General features: G+C 41.4%; 1 protein-coding gene across 1 annotated transcript in view; it reads left to right on the top strand.

The window, feature by feature from the left end:
- LOC135557993 (synaptotagmin-7-like) overlaps window positions 1–16,157 on the top strand; it is a 139,293-nt gene that overhangs the window by 89,868 nt on the left and 33,268 nt on the right. Inside the window, exons 5-6 of the mRNA XM_064991757.1 lie at window positions 2,442–2,795; window positions 5,600–5,725. Coding sequence (XP_064847829.1) covers window positions 2,442–2,795; window positions 5,600–5,725 — 480 coding nt within the window. The remainder of the gene's footprint in view (window positions 1–2,441; window positions 2,796–5,599; window positions 5,726–16,157) is intronic.

The following is a 16,157-nucleotide window of genomic DNA, read 5'->3' as shown; positions in this document are numbered from 1 at the left end:
CAAAGCACCCCAACAACATGATGCTGCCACCCCTGTGCTTCACGGTTGGGATGGTGTTCTTCGGCTTACATTTCTCCAAGAAGTACAATCTGGCTTTTTTTATGGCGGTTTTAGAGCAGTGGCTCCTTCTTTGCTGAGCGGCCTTTCTGGTTATGTCGATATAGGATTTGTTTGACTGTGGATAGAGAAACTTTTGTACCTGTTTCCTCCAGCATCTTCACATTTTATTTGTCAAATGTTTTATTTAACTAGGCAAGTCAGTTAAGAACAAATTCTTATTTTCAATGACGGCCTAGGAACAGTGGGTTAACTGCCTGTTCAAGGGCAGAAAGACAGATTTGTACCTTGTCAGCTCGGGGATTTGAACTTGCAACCTTTCGGCTGCTCGTCCAGCGCTCTAACCACTAGGCTACCCTGCCTCCCAGGTTGCCTAGATGTTAATGCATGTGTAGGGAAATGGTTGTGCTTCTAGTTCAGACCATGCAGTAATATACATATGAGAATAGTAATGTAGGGTATGTAAACATTATATAAAGTGGCATTGTTTAAAGTGACTAGTGATACATTTATTACATCCAATTTTTAATTGGATTCACAAGGTCCTTTGCTGTTGTTCTGAGATTGATTTGCACTTTTCACACCAAAGTAGATTTATCTCAGACAGAACACGTCTCCTTCCTGAGCGATAAGGCGACTGCGTGGTCTCATGATATTTATACTTGTGTACTATTGTTTGTACAGATGAAAGTGGTACCTTCAGACGTTTAAAAATTGCTCCCAGTGATGAACCAGACTTGTGGAGGTCCACAATTTTTTTTCTGAGGTCTTGGCTGATATCTTTTGATTTTCCCATGATGTCAAGCAAAGAGGCACTGAGTTTGAAGGTAGGCCTTAAAATAAATTCACAGGTACACCTCCTATTGACTCAAATTATGTCAATTAGCCTATCAGAAACTTCTAAAGCCATGACATCATTTTCTGGAATTTTCCAAGCTGTTTAAAGGCACAGTCATGTAAACTTCTGACCCACTGGAATTGTGATACAGTGAATTATTAAGTGAAAATATCTGTCTGTAAACAATTGTTGGAAAAATTACTTGTGTCATGCACAAAGTAGATGTCCTAACCGACTTGCTAAAACTACATTTGTGGAGTGGTTGAAAAACTAGTTTTAATGACTACAACATAAGTGTATGTAAACTTCCGACTTCAATTGTACAATCCGAGCAAATCCGATGGCACTTGTAGATTTTCTGGAATGTTTAACGCAACACTCATCAAATGTGCTGTAACTGCTATTAGCACATACCATAAGCCCATCCCAAGACACGTCCATACCCACTGACCATTCATATAATGACTGTAACACTCATTCTCACTAACCACAGCTCATATTCAGTCAACACATTGTCCTGAGCTGTATGTGAGCTATCTGAAAGGCCATGTGGGGAGTATGAAGTATGACTGGTATTAATCTGGTCCACAAAGTCCCTCCTCTCGGGGCCCTGCCTCTGGTGCTCTCCAGTAGAATTACTACAGCGCTGTGGAGTTAGCCCAGGGCCCACTGAAGAGCACAGTCAACACAGCCAAAGGCTGTAAATCCTCCAGCACTGCACTAGCCTAAGACAGAGGCTGTTTAGCCAGAGCTTACAGTACTCATGAAGGGCAGAAATCGAAGAGGGTGAGTAGGGAAACACTATTAAACTAGTGTAAAAGCAGATGGATGATTAGAAAGACAGAGGGGTTTCAGGGAGGGGAGAGGGTTGTTTGGTTAGATGAATGGGTTGAACTGATGGCAAGCAAGGTAAGATGAATAGAGCTGACAAAGACCAGTTGACCTAAGAGAAGCAGCATAGTGTGAGACGTAGCCAGGAGGCTAGTGTAAAGTCATCATGGGTTGGAGGAGGACAGATTAATGGGATGACAAAAAATAGATACAAAGGAGGGGGAAGAGGTCAAGGTAAATCAGGGAAAAAGTGACATGAAAAGGGTAAGAGCAGTGGATGGAGTAAAATAGAGATAAAGGCTGTTAGCTCCTGTTTGTTGTGGGGCTGAGCACTGTCAAAAACACAAGCCTACCCACAGACTGTCAGACACTCACATACAAGCATCTATACAAGCATCTTCTACAACTGTATAACTGCTGCTGAACTGATTTAACCTGACAATGCTCTATTTCCTGTTTTTCATCTCTCCATACCCTCCTTTCTCTATGTTGAACTCTCTGGGCCCGTTCTCATTTTTGTTCCCTCTGGTACTTGTATTGTACTCACACCATCACTCTCCCTCTGTATCTCCTGTTTTCCAATTATGGATCTCTTCTGTCAATCTCTCTGGTTACCACTATCCTTCTCATCTATCCCTCTCCTTCCCTCTTCTCTCACGTGCATCCCCTGCAAACCCGTGTTACCATCTCTTCCCTTGCTGCTCTGTCTGGTCAGTTTTGGGGACCCCTCCCTCTCGGCCGCCTCTACTCTGGAGCACATTCCATCCTCAGCAGCAGCCCGTCCTCGTCCCCTGGTGCGACAGCAGAGTCTCCAGCAGCCTCTCACCCACCAGCCCCCTCCGGGCCCCAATGACCCCCCAGCCACCTCCCAGAGCCTGGGCCAGCTGCACACAGGGCTCGGGGGCGGGGGGCACCGGGGAGGCCCGCGGGGGGTGCGGGGGAGTCCGGCGGGGACAGGTGCTTCCCGGTACAGAGGAGCAGGAGGAGGACGCTCCAGGTCCAACCCAGGCAGCTGGGACCACATGATGGGGCAGATCCGCAACAGAGGACTGGATGTCAAGTCTTTCCTGTGAGTCTGCTGATCTAGGAATGTTCTAGATTCCGCTATTGGTTCTATTCTGAACCTGTTTGCACTGTCCTCTGTCTGTCTCTTTGGGCTTTCTCAACCTCAATGTGTTGTCCTTATTATATCAATTATCCCCCTTCTCCTCGGGTAATTGTCCTAAAGAGTTTCGTATACTGTAAGATTCACTCCCAAAATGCCAAGCCTAAGCCATGTACTGGAGCTGTTTTTTGGCATTACTTTAATATGCTGTGTAATTTATGCATTGTTCTTGGTAACTCTGTCTGTATGCCCTTTAGTGTCTGTTTTTAAGTTTACTTGAAGTCACATGTATTATCTTTGCGTAGGTCACACTTGTCTACCCGAGGGTGGGGGACAAACTATTTGTGCTAATAAGTATGCTGCAGCATACCGTACTCTGAAGTCTTTACTGTGTGTATGTGTGTGTGTGCGTGTGTGCGTGTGTGCGTGTGTGTGCATGTGAGCTTACAGTGTATATCACATTTATAGCCTGTGTGCATCAACATGGGTGTAGGATGAAGGTTAAACCCAAGGAGACGAGGAGGAGTTGTTAAGGTGGAGATAGTTCATTCTCTGTGTGGATATGGATCGAATACTACCACTTCCTAATTCAATTTAGCTCTAATTTTTTACAATATTTATGCTATGATAAAGCTAAATGTACCATCAAATGTACCATCAAAAATACGGCTAAATGCAAGTTTTTTTTATGACCTGCAGTCAGCAGTACTTCAGTACTTCACAGACCCCTCACAGCATATTGGAGAGAGTAGATCTACTGTAGGTGGAGGAGCGATCTGGAGGCCAGAAACTCCTGACACATTTGACGGTGTCACCTATTTTCCAATGATCTGGTGTTGAAATGATTGGCTATTTGTTAGAGAAACATAACACAGCGATTCCTTCTTCTCCTGTATGTGAACGATGATGGATGTCTGAGGCTGTGTAGGGCAGCCTGCGGACCTCCCGACCCCCCTTAACACAGGCCCCAGACCAGTGACCTCCTCACTGAATCATCGCTCAATAAAGGCAGGGCAGATATGTGGAACATGGAGGGAGAGGTGGCCTTGCCCACAGTCCCTGTAAACATGAATCTTTCTGGACTGGGACCAGGCCCTGGGGGATGGGAGGATGGGGAGAGGTGGAAAGATCGAGGCAATGCGGACTGTCTAATTGTTATGATTTTTTTATATTGCGGATTTACAGAGATGCAGAGAATGAAGTTGTGTTACTTTTAAGTCATCATCTCCAACATTGTGACCTTCCATGATAATAGAGCTTTGCTTTGGTGTGGATTTAGGCCTATAAATTCATATCAGTTGTGTTCCTCTATTGTGGTCACCTTTCCTTATGTCTATTGTGGATTGTGTTTCTGTGGGCCAATGGAAAGTCTACAAAACTATGAGCAAACCAACCTTTGTATTGAATACATGGAATTCGATTGTGAAGATACCGATGAATGAATGCTGCACATAATGTGCATATTTCTTTTTCATGAGGAATGATATTTGATTTAATGTGAATTAAATATTTTGGTGAACTTCCACCTTGGATAGTACTTTATTTTGATCACCATGATTTAATGACTGTAAAGAACGTGTATTGATCTACTTGGATTTTAAAACACAGACAACATTTCTGTTTTGTCTGCTTCAACTCAAGAGATAAGTATGGTTGCGTTAATCTTTTTGCAGGCAGTCGTGTTATTTTGATACATGTATTTTCAATTTTGGGAGGGAGGGAGGGAGGGAGGGAGGGAGGGAGGGAGGGAGGGAGGGAGGGAGGGAGGGAGGGAGGGAGGGAGGGAGGGAGGGAGGGAGGGAGGGTAGAATGTCAGAAATTCAAATTACATTAAATAAAATATTTGGGTTAAATATGGAGGGAAAGAAAAACTGCTATAAGATGGAGGAAAAACACAAGCAGGATGGATGCCAATACATTTTTTACATCGTGATGAATAGCTGTATGATGCACAGACTCCATGTGTCATTTAGGTAGCTGGACATGGAGCAAAACATCTTCAGCCTCCTCACAGACTGCACTAAAAGATGATAACTACTGCTATTAACTACACACTACGAGTTTGTCCCCCAAAGACAATATGTTGTGATATTCTTGTGCAGGAAGACCGAAGATGATTAGAGAACAGTGAGGGTCAGAGTGGGTTTTGTTGAACAGGGGTCAGGAATGTGTTATGTAAAGGCCCTGTTAGGGAAGGAAGAGAATGATAGAGAGAGTTAGACAGGACAGGTCCATGGAAACAGTGACTCACCTCACAGCTTTACACGAACTGGGGAAGAGGATCCCCTAGGGGTAGCTAAGAGTGTGTGTGTGTGTGTGTGTGTGTGTGTGTGTGTGTGTGTGTGTGTGTGTGTGTGTGTGTGTGTGTGTGTGTGTGTGTGTGTGTGTGTGTGTGTGTGTGTGTGTGTGTGTGTGTGTGTGTGTGAGAGAGAGAGAGAGAGAGAAAGTGAGTAAGAGCAGGAGTGTGTGAATGTTTGCTTGTAAAGAGCACTGTGTGCCTGGCCCCTTTCAGACTTCAGCATACTTCAATATGACTAAAGCCTGTAACACGGTACGCTTCAAAGCACACAGACAGTAAACAATCTGTGTCTACAACAGCTTTGGTTCAATTAAATGTTTTAAGGATGAGATTTTGTATCACTCCAAGTGATAATATGTAATGTTTCACCACTCAATATCACCTTTCTCTCCTCTTTACATTTTTTGTAACTACCTGTCTCTACTCTGTCTCTGTACTCGTTGTGTGTGTGGGTTGTTGTGTGGAGCAGCGAGGGGAAGATGGTTGTTCTGTCTCTAGCAATCGGGCTGGCTGAACAAGATGACTTCGCCAACCTCCCAGATCTACAGGAAGCACCAGCGTGCCAAGAAAACTCAACTCCACCGGACAAATCAAGGTACCAGCCAGCCTACGAACAAAAGAGTGAAAGGATGAGAAAGAGGGAGAGTGTGAAAGAAGGAAAGAAAGAAAGAAAGAGTTGAGAGATAAAGCCCTGGTGAAATGAGATAAGAGAGATTGAGGGAAAATAGTTGGTGTAGACTTCTCAGCAGTGTGTGTGATGTTCGGTGCAGATCCTTGTGGTCCAGTTTTGAAGCTACTGTGTGATCGGCATGATCCACAGTGAGAGTGAGCCTATAACAACCCAATGGGGACGCTGTAATTGGATGGGCTGACAGAAGCATCTGATTGGTTGGTTTCAGTGTCTTCCTGCTGTGAGAGTCCTTAGTTTGTACATTAGTAACAGGATTAGATATAGTGACTCTGAGAAGGCAGCAGGAAGTAATTATCATTACTATCTGCTCCCCATATATTGTCTCTGATCCCGGCCAATCAACCATTCCCCAATTCCTTCTCCTGATTTGAAATAGGAAATATCAGATAATAACACTAGAATGTCCAATCATCAAGTGTTAACTATGTGTCTACATCCTGTCCCACTTCATTGGTCCTAGCCTTACCGCAACATGTTTGTTTACTTTTGCCAGTTCAAGTCAGCTTTCGCTTTTTTCCTCAGGTTTTCCATCTTTCCTTTTTCATGCTCCCTTGTTCTTTTCATGCTCCCTCTCATCCTGCCTCCCCCTTGTTAGCCTGTTTGCCTCCCGCTCTTCCTCACCAGCTCAAAGAGGGTTTGATCTGCATGTCTCCATTCCTCAGCAGGGAGCATGGTGGGGGCGGACTCATTATTCTGGAGTGTGGTCCCCCCGTGTGAAACCCCTGTCTAAAAATATGCTAACCGTTCTTCTGCCACCGACTCCATATGCATTCCCCAACAGCTGTCAGAGACAAACACGCTAACAGCCAACTACCAGCTGGGAAATAAGAACCAGAGCAACTCTTGTGGTGAGCAAACAGCTAGATAGGCTGCCGTGTTATCACCTAAAACGTTCTCAGGAATTGAGTGCTCTGCTTGCCTCCTGTCCCTCATGGGTAGTGGACTGTACATAAATCCCTATTATTGGGTAAGGAGTCCTACTGTGTAAGGTGGTGTAGTAGTGAGTGCTTTTATATGGTAGCGTTCAGTACATTTCTGTCCCAGATGAGCAATAGAACAACTCTTACATTTATCAGACAATAGTTAGTTTTCACTGAATCTCTCTGATGTAGACTATTTTGTACTGCATCTTATGATTTCAATACCATTTGTAATGCTTCCTGGAATTTCCACATTTCCTTTGTACTCAGTTCAAAAAGGAGCATGAACGATGGTCAGAATACAGCCCTGGTGTACATAAGGGCTGTATTCTGACCATGTGCAGTGGTCAGAATACAGCCCTGGTGTACATAAGAATTTTGTTTTGAAGGAACGTTATTGTGCTGTATTGGCCTGTGGGTTTGTCCTGTCGTGGTCATGCTAATCGTATTTCATGGTCATGCCGCGGCTATGACCTGTTCAGCCTTGAAATGCCTACATTGCAGTCACGGTGTGGAGGCACGCCTGCATGCTCATCTTCTCACTCTTCCTGGCCGGATGCCTGTCCAACACCCGTCTTTAATCAAAGCGATCTGGTGCGAGGCACAGTCGCGTGGGCCAACTTGTCTAGTGTCCTTCCACAATGAATAACCACTTTCAATCATCATCTCTGTCTATCTCGCAGTCTCTCTAGTTACCCCTGTGTGGGTCCCAGTGCCCCTGCCTTTCCCACCCCTGGCCTTATGATGGATCCCAGCAGACTGAAAATTATGGAAAGCGATGATGCCTCTGTGTGTGTGTGTGTGTGTGTGTGTGTGTGTGTGTGTGTGTGTGTGTGTGTGTGTGTGTGTGTGTGTGTGTGTGTGTGTGTGTGTGTGTGTGTGTGTGTGTGTGTGTGTGTGTGTGTTGTGGTGGCTTATTTCTGCTTTACCAAATGAGAGAGTTACAAACTTCACACACCAGTCAGAGTTATACTTAAACTACATATTTTTAAATAAGATCTTTGCAATAACCTTTTTGACTTTCAATGATGCGCTATCTCCAATGAACCATTGAAAAGTACCAACAGAAAAGTACAAAGATCTTTTATAGCCAAGATTACACCCCTCTCAACTTACATGATGAACCACAGACCTTAGGAACAGTTCACAAAGAAAGACTTTTTCTTGAGAAAGGAGTATCCCTTAGCCAGATAACATTCACTATAAATTATCGTTCAGTTTGGTCCCTCCGACAAGGTTCTAATCTCGTTCCTGGTACTTCATAGTACAAAAACAGCAACTCATCCAATGGCATATATCAATTATCAACTCTATCTCAAGTAAACCCCCTCTTGACCCCACTCCTGGACAAGCTCACTGAGGGGAGTGAGCCTCTAGATCATACACTATCCCAGCATAAATGCAACATTGGAGAGGACATACAATGTTTCCAGACACTGCCATACACCTCCCCCCAATGGGAAAAGGAGGGAGTGACTGGCACACAGACGTTGTGGAGACAAGTAATTGGTTCCCCATTAGGTAAAGACACATTCACATATGAAGACAATGTTCTATTCTGTCCTCTTCCCTTTCTGATATTCTGCATAGCACCAGGGACATGTGAAAGACAAGCCTGACCTCTCCCCTCTCTGGGCCCCAAGTGACCTGTCTGAGGGAAAAGTGCAACTGCCAACACTGTAGTCCAAAAGGATACATTCTAATGACACGTATCTCACATAAGCTTATTATGCAAATAAAACATCTTAATTAACTATGTTACCCAACTAATTCTGAGAGAGAGAGAGAGAGAGAGAGAGAGAGAGAGAGAGAGAGAGAGAGAGAGAGAGAGAGAGAGAGAGAGAGAGAAAGAGAAAACATATGCTGTCAGACAAAGAGAAAAACCTTTGCTTTCAGGTTGCCAGTGAAATGTACACTCACTACCAAAAAGACAGAAGTATTCACTCAAGGAGAAATGGAGCCTTTCACAATTACAACCATTCACAACCTTACTGTATATTAGAATATGATGTCCTTGCATAGACAGAGAAAGGGTCATTGGTAGAGAGGGAAGGTCAATCATTCTCTCAAATGGAGAATATGTTTTCATTCTCAGGAGACAGGAGTGTGCACTCAGATGCTTAGAAGCAAGTAATCAAAGCTTCGTGAGAAGCATAAACTAGAGGCAGCGTAATCTCTGTTTCTTTTGCTATGGCAGCTCAATTAGAAACAAATCATAGTGTTACAGCACAACTCTAAAGCCAGTGATAACCAAGCTCTATCCACAAGGAGATGAGGGAGGAAAACAATGGAATTATCCTGGAAGTCATTTGTATTTATTAGTAGTCTGGAAACATTTGTGCTGAGAGATTAGTGATGCTCCACAAAGTAGTCTAACCCCAATGTTGTCTGACTCTAAAGCATGCTACTGCAGCTGCTTCTATTGACCATTGTTCTATTCTCTGACGATACCATTCTTACAGATATGATATCTGATCCAGAAAGTGTTTGTATTGTAAAAACTCGGTCCAAAGGGTGAGTACAGTATTCTGTAGGCTATACCTTAAAGCTGGTTATTGAAGTTGTGGTCATCGAGTCATGCACAGGTGGCTGAGGTCCATTGTGTCAGAGGCCTTAAGCCTCAAGGCTGACTGGAGTCACTGGACTAACCCTCCCACCAACATGCAGTAGCTACGGAGTTTTATCATGGCAGCTCGATATCATTACCATCTCCGAAATAAACTCTGCTGTAGCATGACAGTGCTAGCCCCCAGACACGCAGACACACAGAGAACACGTAAATAAGGAGCTCAACGCTCCATGCTCTTTGAGCCTGGACCACCAACTCCTTGGGGCCAGAGTTGCTGGCCTGTAATCAAACTGAGTCAAGCCTTATAATTACTCTTCTGGCTTGGCAACGGTCTCCATGGCCGCCTCTGGAGCTAGCTCAGGGAAACTTGATTGGCTGGGAACAGAAATATAGGTCAGCACAAAAGAGATATTTAAAAAAAAAAGTCAGCTCTGTCTCAGGAAGTCATTCACCAAGCCTTGCTGAGGCGTTTGAGTCGGAACACAAAGTTGATTAAAGGAAAGCGCAGTTATATAATCTGATGGAAAACAGTGAGAAATCCGCTTCGGAAGTCCTGTGTGGAAAAAAGCGCTGCATAAATTCACCTTAATCAATATCTAAGTGAGATATAAGAAGGAAATGACATCACTTTACCATCTCTTTACTTTATTAGGTGTTTGTGCAATAAATGAGAGCTTGAAGATCAGTTGAAGCATCAACCAGCATTTACGGGGTACCAACCAATCAGGATGACTCAGACTCAGGTTGGAGAAAAGTATTCAAACAACAGTTAGCTGGACAACATATAGTAGATGGCTCCATTAGTTGTATTAAGCTGGTACGGAGGGAGGTGGCCTGCTAATATGTTGGATGTTTGCATTGAGTGGGCTGACACCAGAGCTCAGGCCTCATCCATCACAGCCTGGGGACCTGTGATTGTGTTGCGCTGCTCTCCTGGGGCATTGTATGATCAGCATGCCCATATACTGAATGTGTATGGATACATGCTTTCTCCCAAGCCAGGTCCCCCTGTTGACCCCTCATCTCTTATGTTTTCACCACTCTACCCCCTCTCCCGTCATTAGAACCCATCCCTCACTCCCACTCCACCTCACCTCCATCTCCTCCCTTCATCATGCTGCCCTCTACAACACCAACCCGCACCTCTCAATCCATCTCTCCAGCTCTCATTCTTTCTCACTGTCTCTCTCTCTGCCTCTCATGCAGTCTCTCTTCCTCCCTTGATCTAATTGATCTATTAACCCTTTACTTACCTTCCCTCCCTTTGTCAGCCCTTTCTTTCCCTCCCTCTACCTCTCTATCTCTTTATTCATCTAATCGTGCTTCCCCTGGGGGTGTTGACTGGCGCTTTGTTGGGATGATGTCAGAGCTCCGGTCCTCTGTCAGGGTGGATGACTGTCTGCCCAGGCAGCCTGGCTGGGTTACATCTGCATCACTGTTGAATATCACAACAGGGGAATGAGATTCCCCTGTGGGCAGCACACACACACACACACACACACACACACACACACACACACAGATATGGAGATGGAGAAAAAGGAGTAGGGACACATACACACAGGAAAAGAGACACTCCAGAGATTCACATACACTCTATGTAATCAACATGCAAAACGTGTCTTGGGCTCAGCCTGTTTGGGGACCTGTATTTGATACTTAAGCAAGTCAATTGTTTTTGCAGTGAAGCACCACTGTTTCCCTCCAATAATACTATGAAGATGCTCATATCATTCATATCTCATGAAGGCTTGCCTGCTATGAATGATATTATCGAGAGTACACTGAAAGATTTTCTGCTCTAACAAACTCATCATTCCACCTCCATATAACTTCCTTAACTCTATCTAACATCATCTAACTCCATTAACTCTATCTAACACCATCGAACTCCATTAACTCTATCTAACACCGTCTAACTCCATTAACTATATCTAACCCCATCTAACTTCATTAACTCTATCTAACATCATCTAACTCCATTAACTCAAACCAAATCCATGAACTCTATATAACTCCATTAACTCTATCCAACTCCATTAACTCTATCCAACTCCATTAACTCTACCTAACTCCATTAACTCTACCTAACTCCATTAACCCCATTAACGCTATCTAACTCCATCGAACTCCATTAACTCTATCTAACTCCATCTAACTTCATTAACTCCATCTAACTTCATTAACTCTATCTAACTCCGTCTAACTTCAGTAACTCTATCTAACTTCATTAACTCCATCTAACTTCATTAACTCTATCTAACTTCATCGAACTATATCGAACTCCATTGCATTTAAGTAGAGAACACAATGAGTTATTTTCGGAAAATATCAGTTTTCCATATGAGGCTACCCAATTATTTGTTTATAATTTCAATATAACTTTCATATAATGGAAGATTAAAAGAAATGTTAGAGAGATGAGGGACAATTCATTTCCATTTCAAACTTCTTTAATCTCCCTTTGTTCAATTATCTTTTCCCCACTACACTCTCCTTCCATCCTGGTTGGTTACACTTCAAGAAGTCTCAGTGCATCCTTTGATTTGTTAGTATTGCTGCCCCTTTCAGAAAATCAGGAAGCATCTAAAGGCATTTATCTAGTAGATGACATAACATTGTATGCTCCCCTGCAACACAATATACAGAGATATGCACATTATAATGTCTTTGTTTCACAGTATGTCATCAGGTCCAGGTTCTTTTGAACTAGTTAACACTACTAACCATGGTTACTCGAACCCCTAAAGTATGAATTATATAACCATTGAATTTGTGAAGGAAAGAGCGCAATGGACTAGTCTTTACTTTACAGTAGCTCATATCAATGGACTAGTCTTTACTTTACAGTAGGTCATATCAATGGACTAGTCTTTACTTTACAGTAGCTCATATCAATGGACTAGTCTTTACTTTACAGTAGCTCATATCAATGGACTAGTCTTTACTTTACAGTAGCTCATATCAATGGACTAGTCTTTGCTTTACAGTAGCTCATATCAATGGACTAGTCTTTACTTTACAGTAGCTCATATCAATGGACTAGTCTTTACTTTACAGTAGCTCATATCAATGGACTAGTCTTTACTTTACAGTAGCTCATATCAATGGACTAGTCTTTACTTTACAGTAGCTCATATCAATGGACTAGTCTTTACTTTACAGTAGCTCATATCAATGGACTAGTCTTTACTTTACAGTAGCTCATATCAATGGACTAGTTTTTACTTTACATCAGCTCATATCAGTGATCTAGTCATTACTGTACATTAGCTCATATCAGTGATCTAGTCATTACTGTACAATAGCTCATATCAATGGACTAGTCTTTGCTTTACAGTAGCTCATATCATTGGACTAGTCTTTACTTTGCAGTAGCTCATATCAATGGACTAGTCTTTACTTTACAGTAGCTCATATCAATGGACTAGTTTTTACTTTACATCAGCTCATATCAGTGATCTAGTCATTACTGTACATTAGCTCATATCAGTGATCTAGTCATTACTGTAAATTAGCTCATATCAATGGAATAGCTCATATCAATGGACTAGTCATGATTGTACATTAGCTCATATCAATGGACTGGTCATTACTGTACATTAGCTCATATCAATGGACTAGTCATTACTGTACATTAGCTCATATCAGTGGTCTAGTCATTACTGTACATTAGCTCATATCAATGGTCTAGTCATTACTGTACATTAGCTCATATCAGTGGTCTAGTCATTACTGTACATTAGCTCATATCAGTGGTCTAGTCATTACTGTACATTAGCTCATATCAGGAGTCTAGTCATTACTGTACATGAGCTCATATCAGTGGTCTAGTCATTACTGTACATTAACTCATATCAATGGAGTAGTCTTTACTGTACATTAGCTCATATCAATGGAGTAGTCTTTACTGTACATTAGCTCATATCAGTGGTCTAGTCATTACTGTACATTAGCTCATATCAGTGGTCTAGTCATTACTGTACATTTACTCATATCAGTGGTCTAGTCATTACTATACATTAGCTCATATCAGTGGTCTAGTCATTACTTTACATTAGCTCATACAAATGGAGTAGTCATTACTTTACAGTAGCTCATATCAATGGTCTCGTCTTTACTTTACATTAGCTCATATCAGTGGTCTAGTCATTACTCTACATTAGCTCATATCAATGGAATAGTCTTTACTGTACATTAGCTCATATCAGTGGTCTAGTCATTACTGTACATTAGCTCATATCAGTGGTCTCATCATTACTGTACATTAGCTCATATCAATGGAGTAGTATTTACTTTACATTAGCTCATATCAATGGACTAGTCATTACTGTACATTAGCTCATATCAGTGGTCTAGTCATTACTGTACATTAGCTCATATCAATGGAGTAGTCTTTACTTTACATTAGCTCATATCAATGGTCTAGTCTTTACTTTACAGTAGGTCATATCAATGGACTAGTCTTTACTTTACAGTAGCTCATATCAATGGACTAGTCTTTACTTTACAGTAGCTCATATCAATGGACTAGTCTTTACTTTACAGTAGCTCATATCAATGGACTAGTCTTTGCTTTACAGTAGCTCATATCAATGGACTAGTCTTTACTTTACAGTAGCTCATATCAATGGACTAGTCTTTACTTTACAGTAGCTCATATCAATGGACTAGTCTTTACTTTACAGTAGCTCATATCAATGGACTAGTCTTTACTTTACATTAGCTCATATCAATGGTCTAGTCTTTACTTTACAGTAGGTCATATCAATGGACTAGTCTTTACTTTACAGTAGCTCATATCAATGGACTAGTCTTTACTTTATAGTAGCTCATATCAATGGACTAGTCTTTACTTTACAGTAGCTCATATCAATGGACTAGTCTTTGCTTTACAGTAGCTCATATCAATGGACTAGTCTTTACTTTACAGTAGCTCATATCAATGGACTAGTCTTTACTTTACAGTAGCTCATATCAATGGACTAGTCTTTACTTTACAGTAGCTCATATCAATGGACTAGTCTTTACTTTACAGTAGCTCATATCAATGGACTAGTCTTTACTTTACAGTAGCTCATATCAGTGATCTAGTCATTACTGTACATTAGCTCATATCAGTGATCTAGTCATTACTGTACAGTAGCTCATATCAATGGACTAGTCTTTGCTTTACAGTAGCTCATATCATTGGACTAGTCTTTACTTTGCAGTAGCTCATATCAATGGACTAGTCTTTACTTTACAGTAGCTCATATCAATGGACTAGTTTTTACTTTACATCAGCTCATATCAGTGATCTAGTCATTACTGTACATTAGCTCATATCAGTGATCTAGTCATTACTGTAAATTAGCTCATATCAATGGAATAGCTCATATCAATGGACTAGTCATGATTGTACATTAGCTCATATCAATGGACTAGTCATTACTGTACATTAGCTCATATCAATGGACTAGTCATTACTGTACATTAGCTCATATCAGTGGTCTAGTCATTACTGTACATTAGCTCATATCAATGGTCTAGTCATTACTGTACATTAGCTCATATCAGTGGTCTAGTCATTACTGTACATTAGCTCATATCAGTGGTCTAGTCATTACTGTACATTAGCTCATATCAGGAGTCTAGTCATTACTGTACATGAGCTCATATCAGTGGTCTAGTCATTACTGTACATTAACTCATATCAATGGAGTAGTCTTTACTGTACATTAGCTCATATCAATGGAGTAGTCTTTACTGTACATTAGCTCATATCAGTGGTCTAGTCATTACTGTACATTAGCTCATATCAGTGGTCTAGTCATTACTGTACATTTACTCATATCAGTGGTCTAGTCATTACTATACATTAGCTCATATCAGTGGTCTAGTCATTACTTTACATTAGCTCATACAAATGGAGTAGTCATTACTTTACAGTAGCTCATATCAATGGTCTCGTCTTTACTTTACATTAGCTCATATCAGTGGTCTAGTCATTACTCTACATTAGCTCATATCAATGGAATAGTCTTTACTGTACATTAGCTCATATCAGTGGTCTAGTCATTACTGTACATTAGCTCATATCAGTGGTCTCATCATTACTGTACATTAGCTCATATCAATGGAGTAGTATTTACTTTACATTAGCTCATATCAATGGACTAGTCATTACTGTATATTAGCTCATATCAGTGGTCTAGTCATTACTGTACATTAGCTCATATCAATGGAGTAGTCTTTACTTTACATTAGCTCATATCAATGGTCTAGTCTTTACTTTACAGTAGGTCATATCAATGGACTAGTCTTTACTTTACAGTAGCTCATATCAATGGACTAGTCTTTACTTTACAGTAGCTCATATCAATGGACTAGTCTTTACTTTACAGTAGCTCATATCAATGGACTAGTCTTTGCTTTACAGTAGCTCATATCAATGGACTAGTCTTTACTTTACAGTAGCTCATATCAATGGACTAGTCTTTACTTTACAGTAGCTCATATCAATGGACTAGTCTTTACTTTACAGTAGCTCATATCAATGGACTAGTCTTTACTTTACATTAGCTCATATCAATGGTCTAGTCTTTACTTTACAGTAGGTCATATCAATGGACTAGTCTTTACTTTACAGTAGCTCATATCAATGGACTAGTCTTTACTTTATAGTAGCTCATATCAATGGACTAGTCTTTACTTTACAGTAGCTCATATCAATGGACTAGTCTTTGCTTTACAGTAGCTCATATCAATGGACTAGTCTTTACTTTACAGTAGCTCATATCAATGGACTAGTCTTTACTTTACAGTAGCTCATATCAATGGACTAGTCTTTACTTTACAGTAGCTC

This window comes from Oncorhynchus masou, chromosome 2, assembly GCF_036934945.1.
Source record: "Oncorhynchus masou masou isolate Uvic2021 chromosome 2, UVic_Omas_1.1, whole genome shotgun sequence".
Lineage (NCBI taxonomy): Eukaryota > Metazoa > Chordata > Actinopteri > Salmoniformes > Salmonidae > Oncorhynchus > Oncorhynchus masou.
This window is presented reverse-complemented; position numbering and strand designations above follow the sequence as displayed.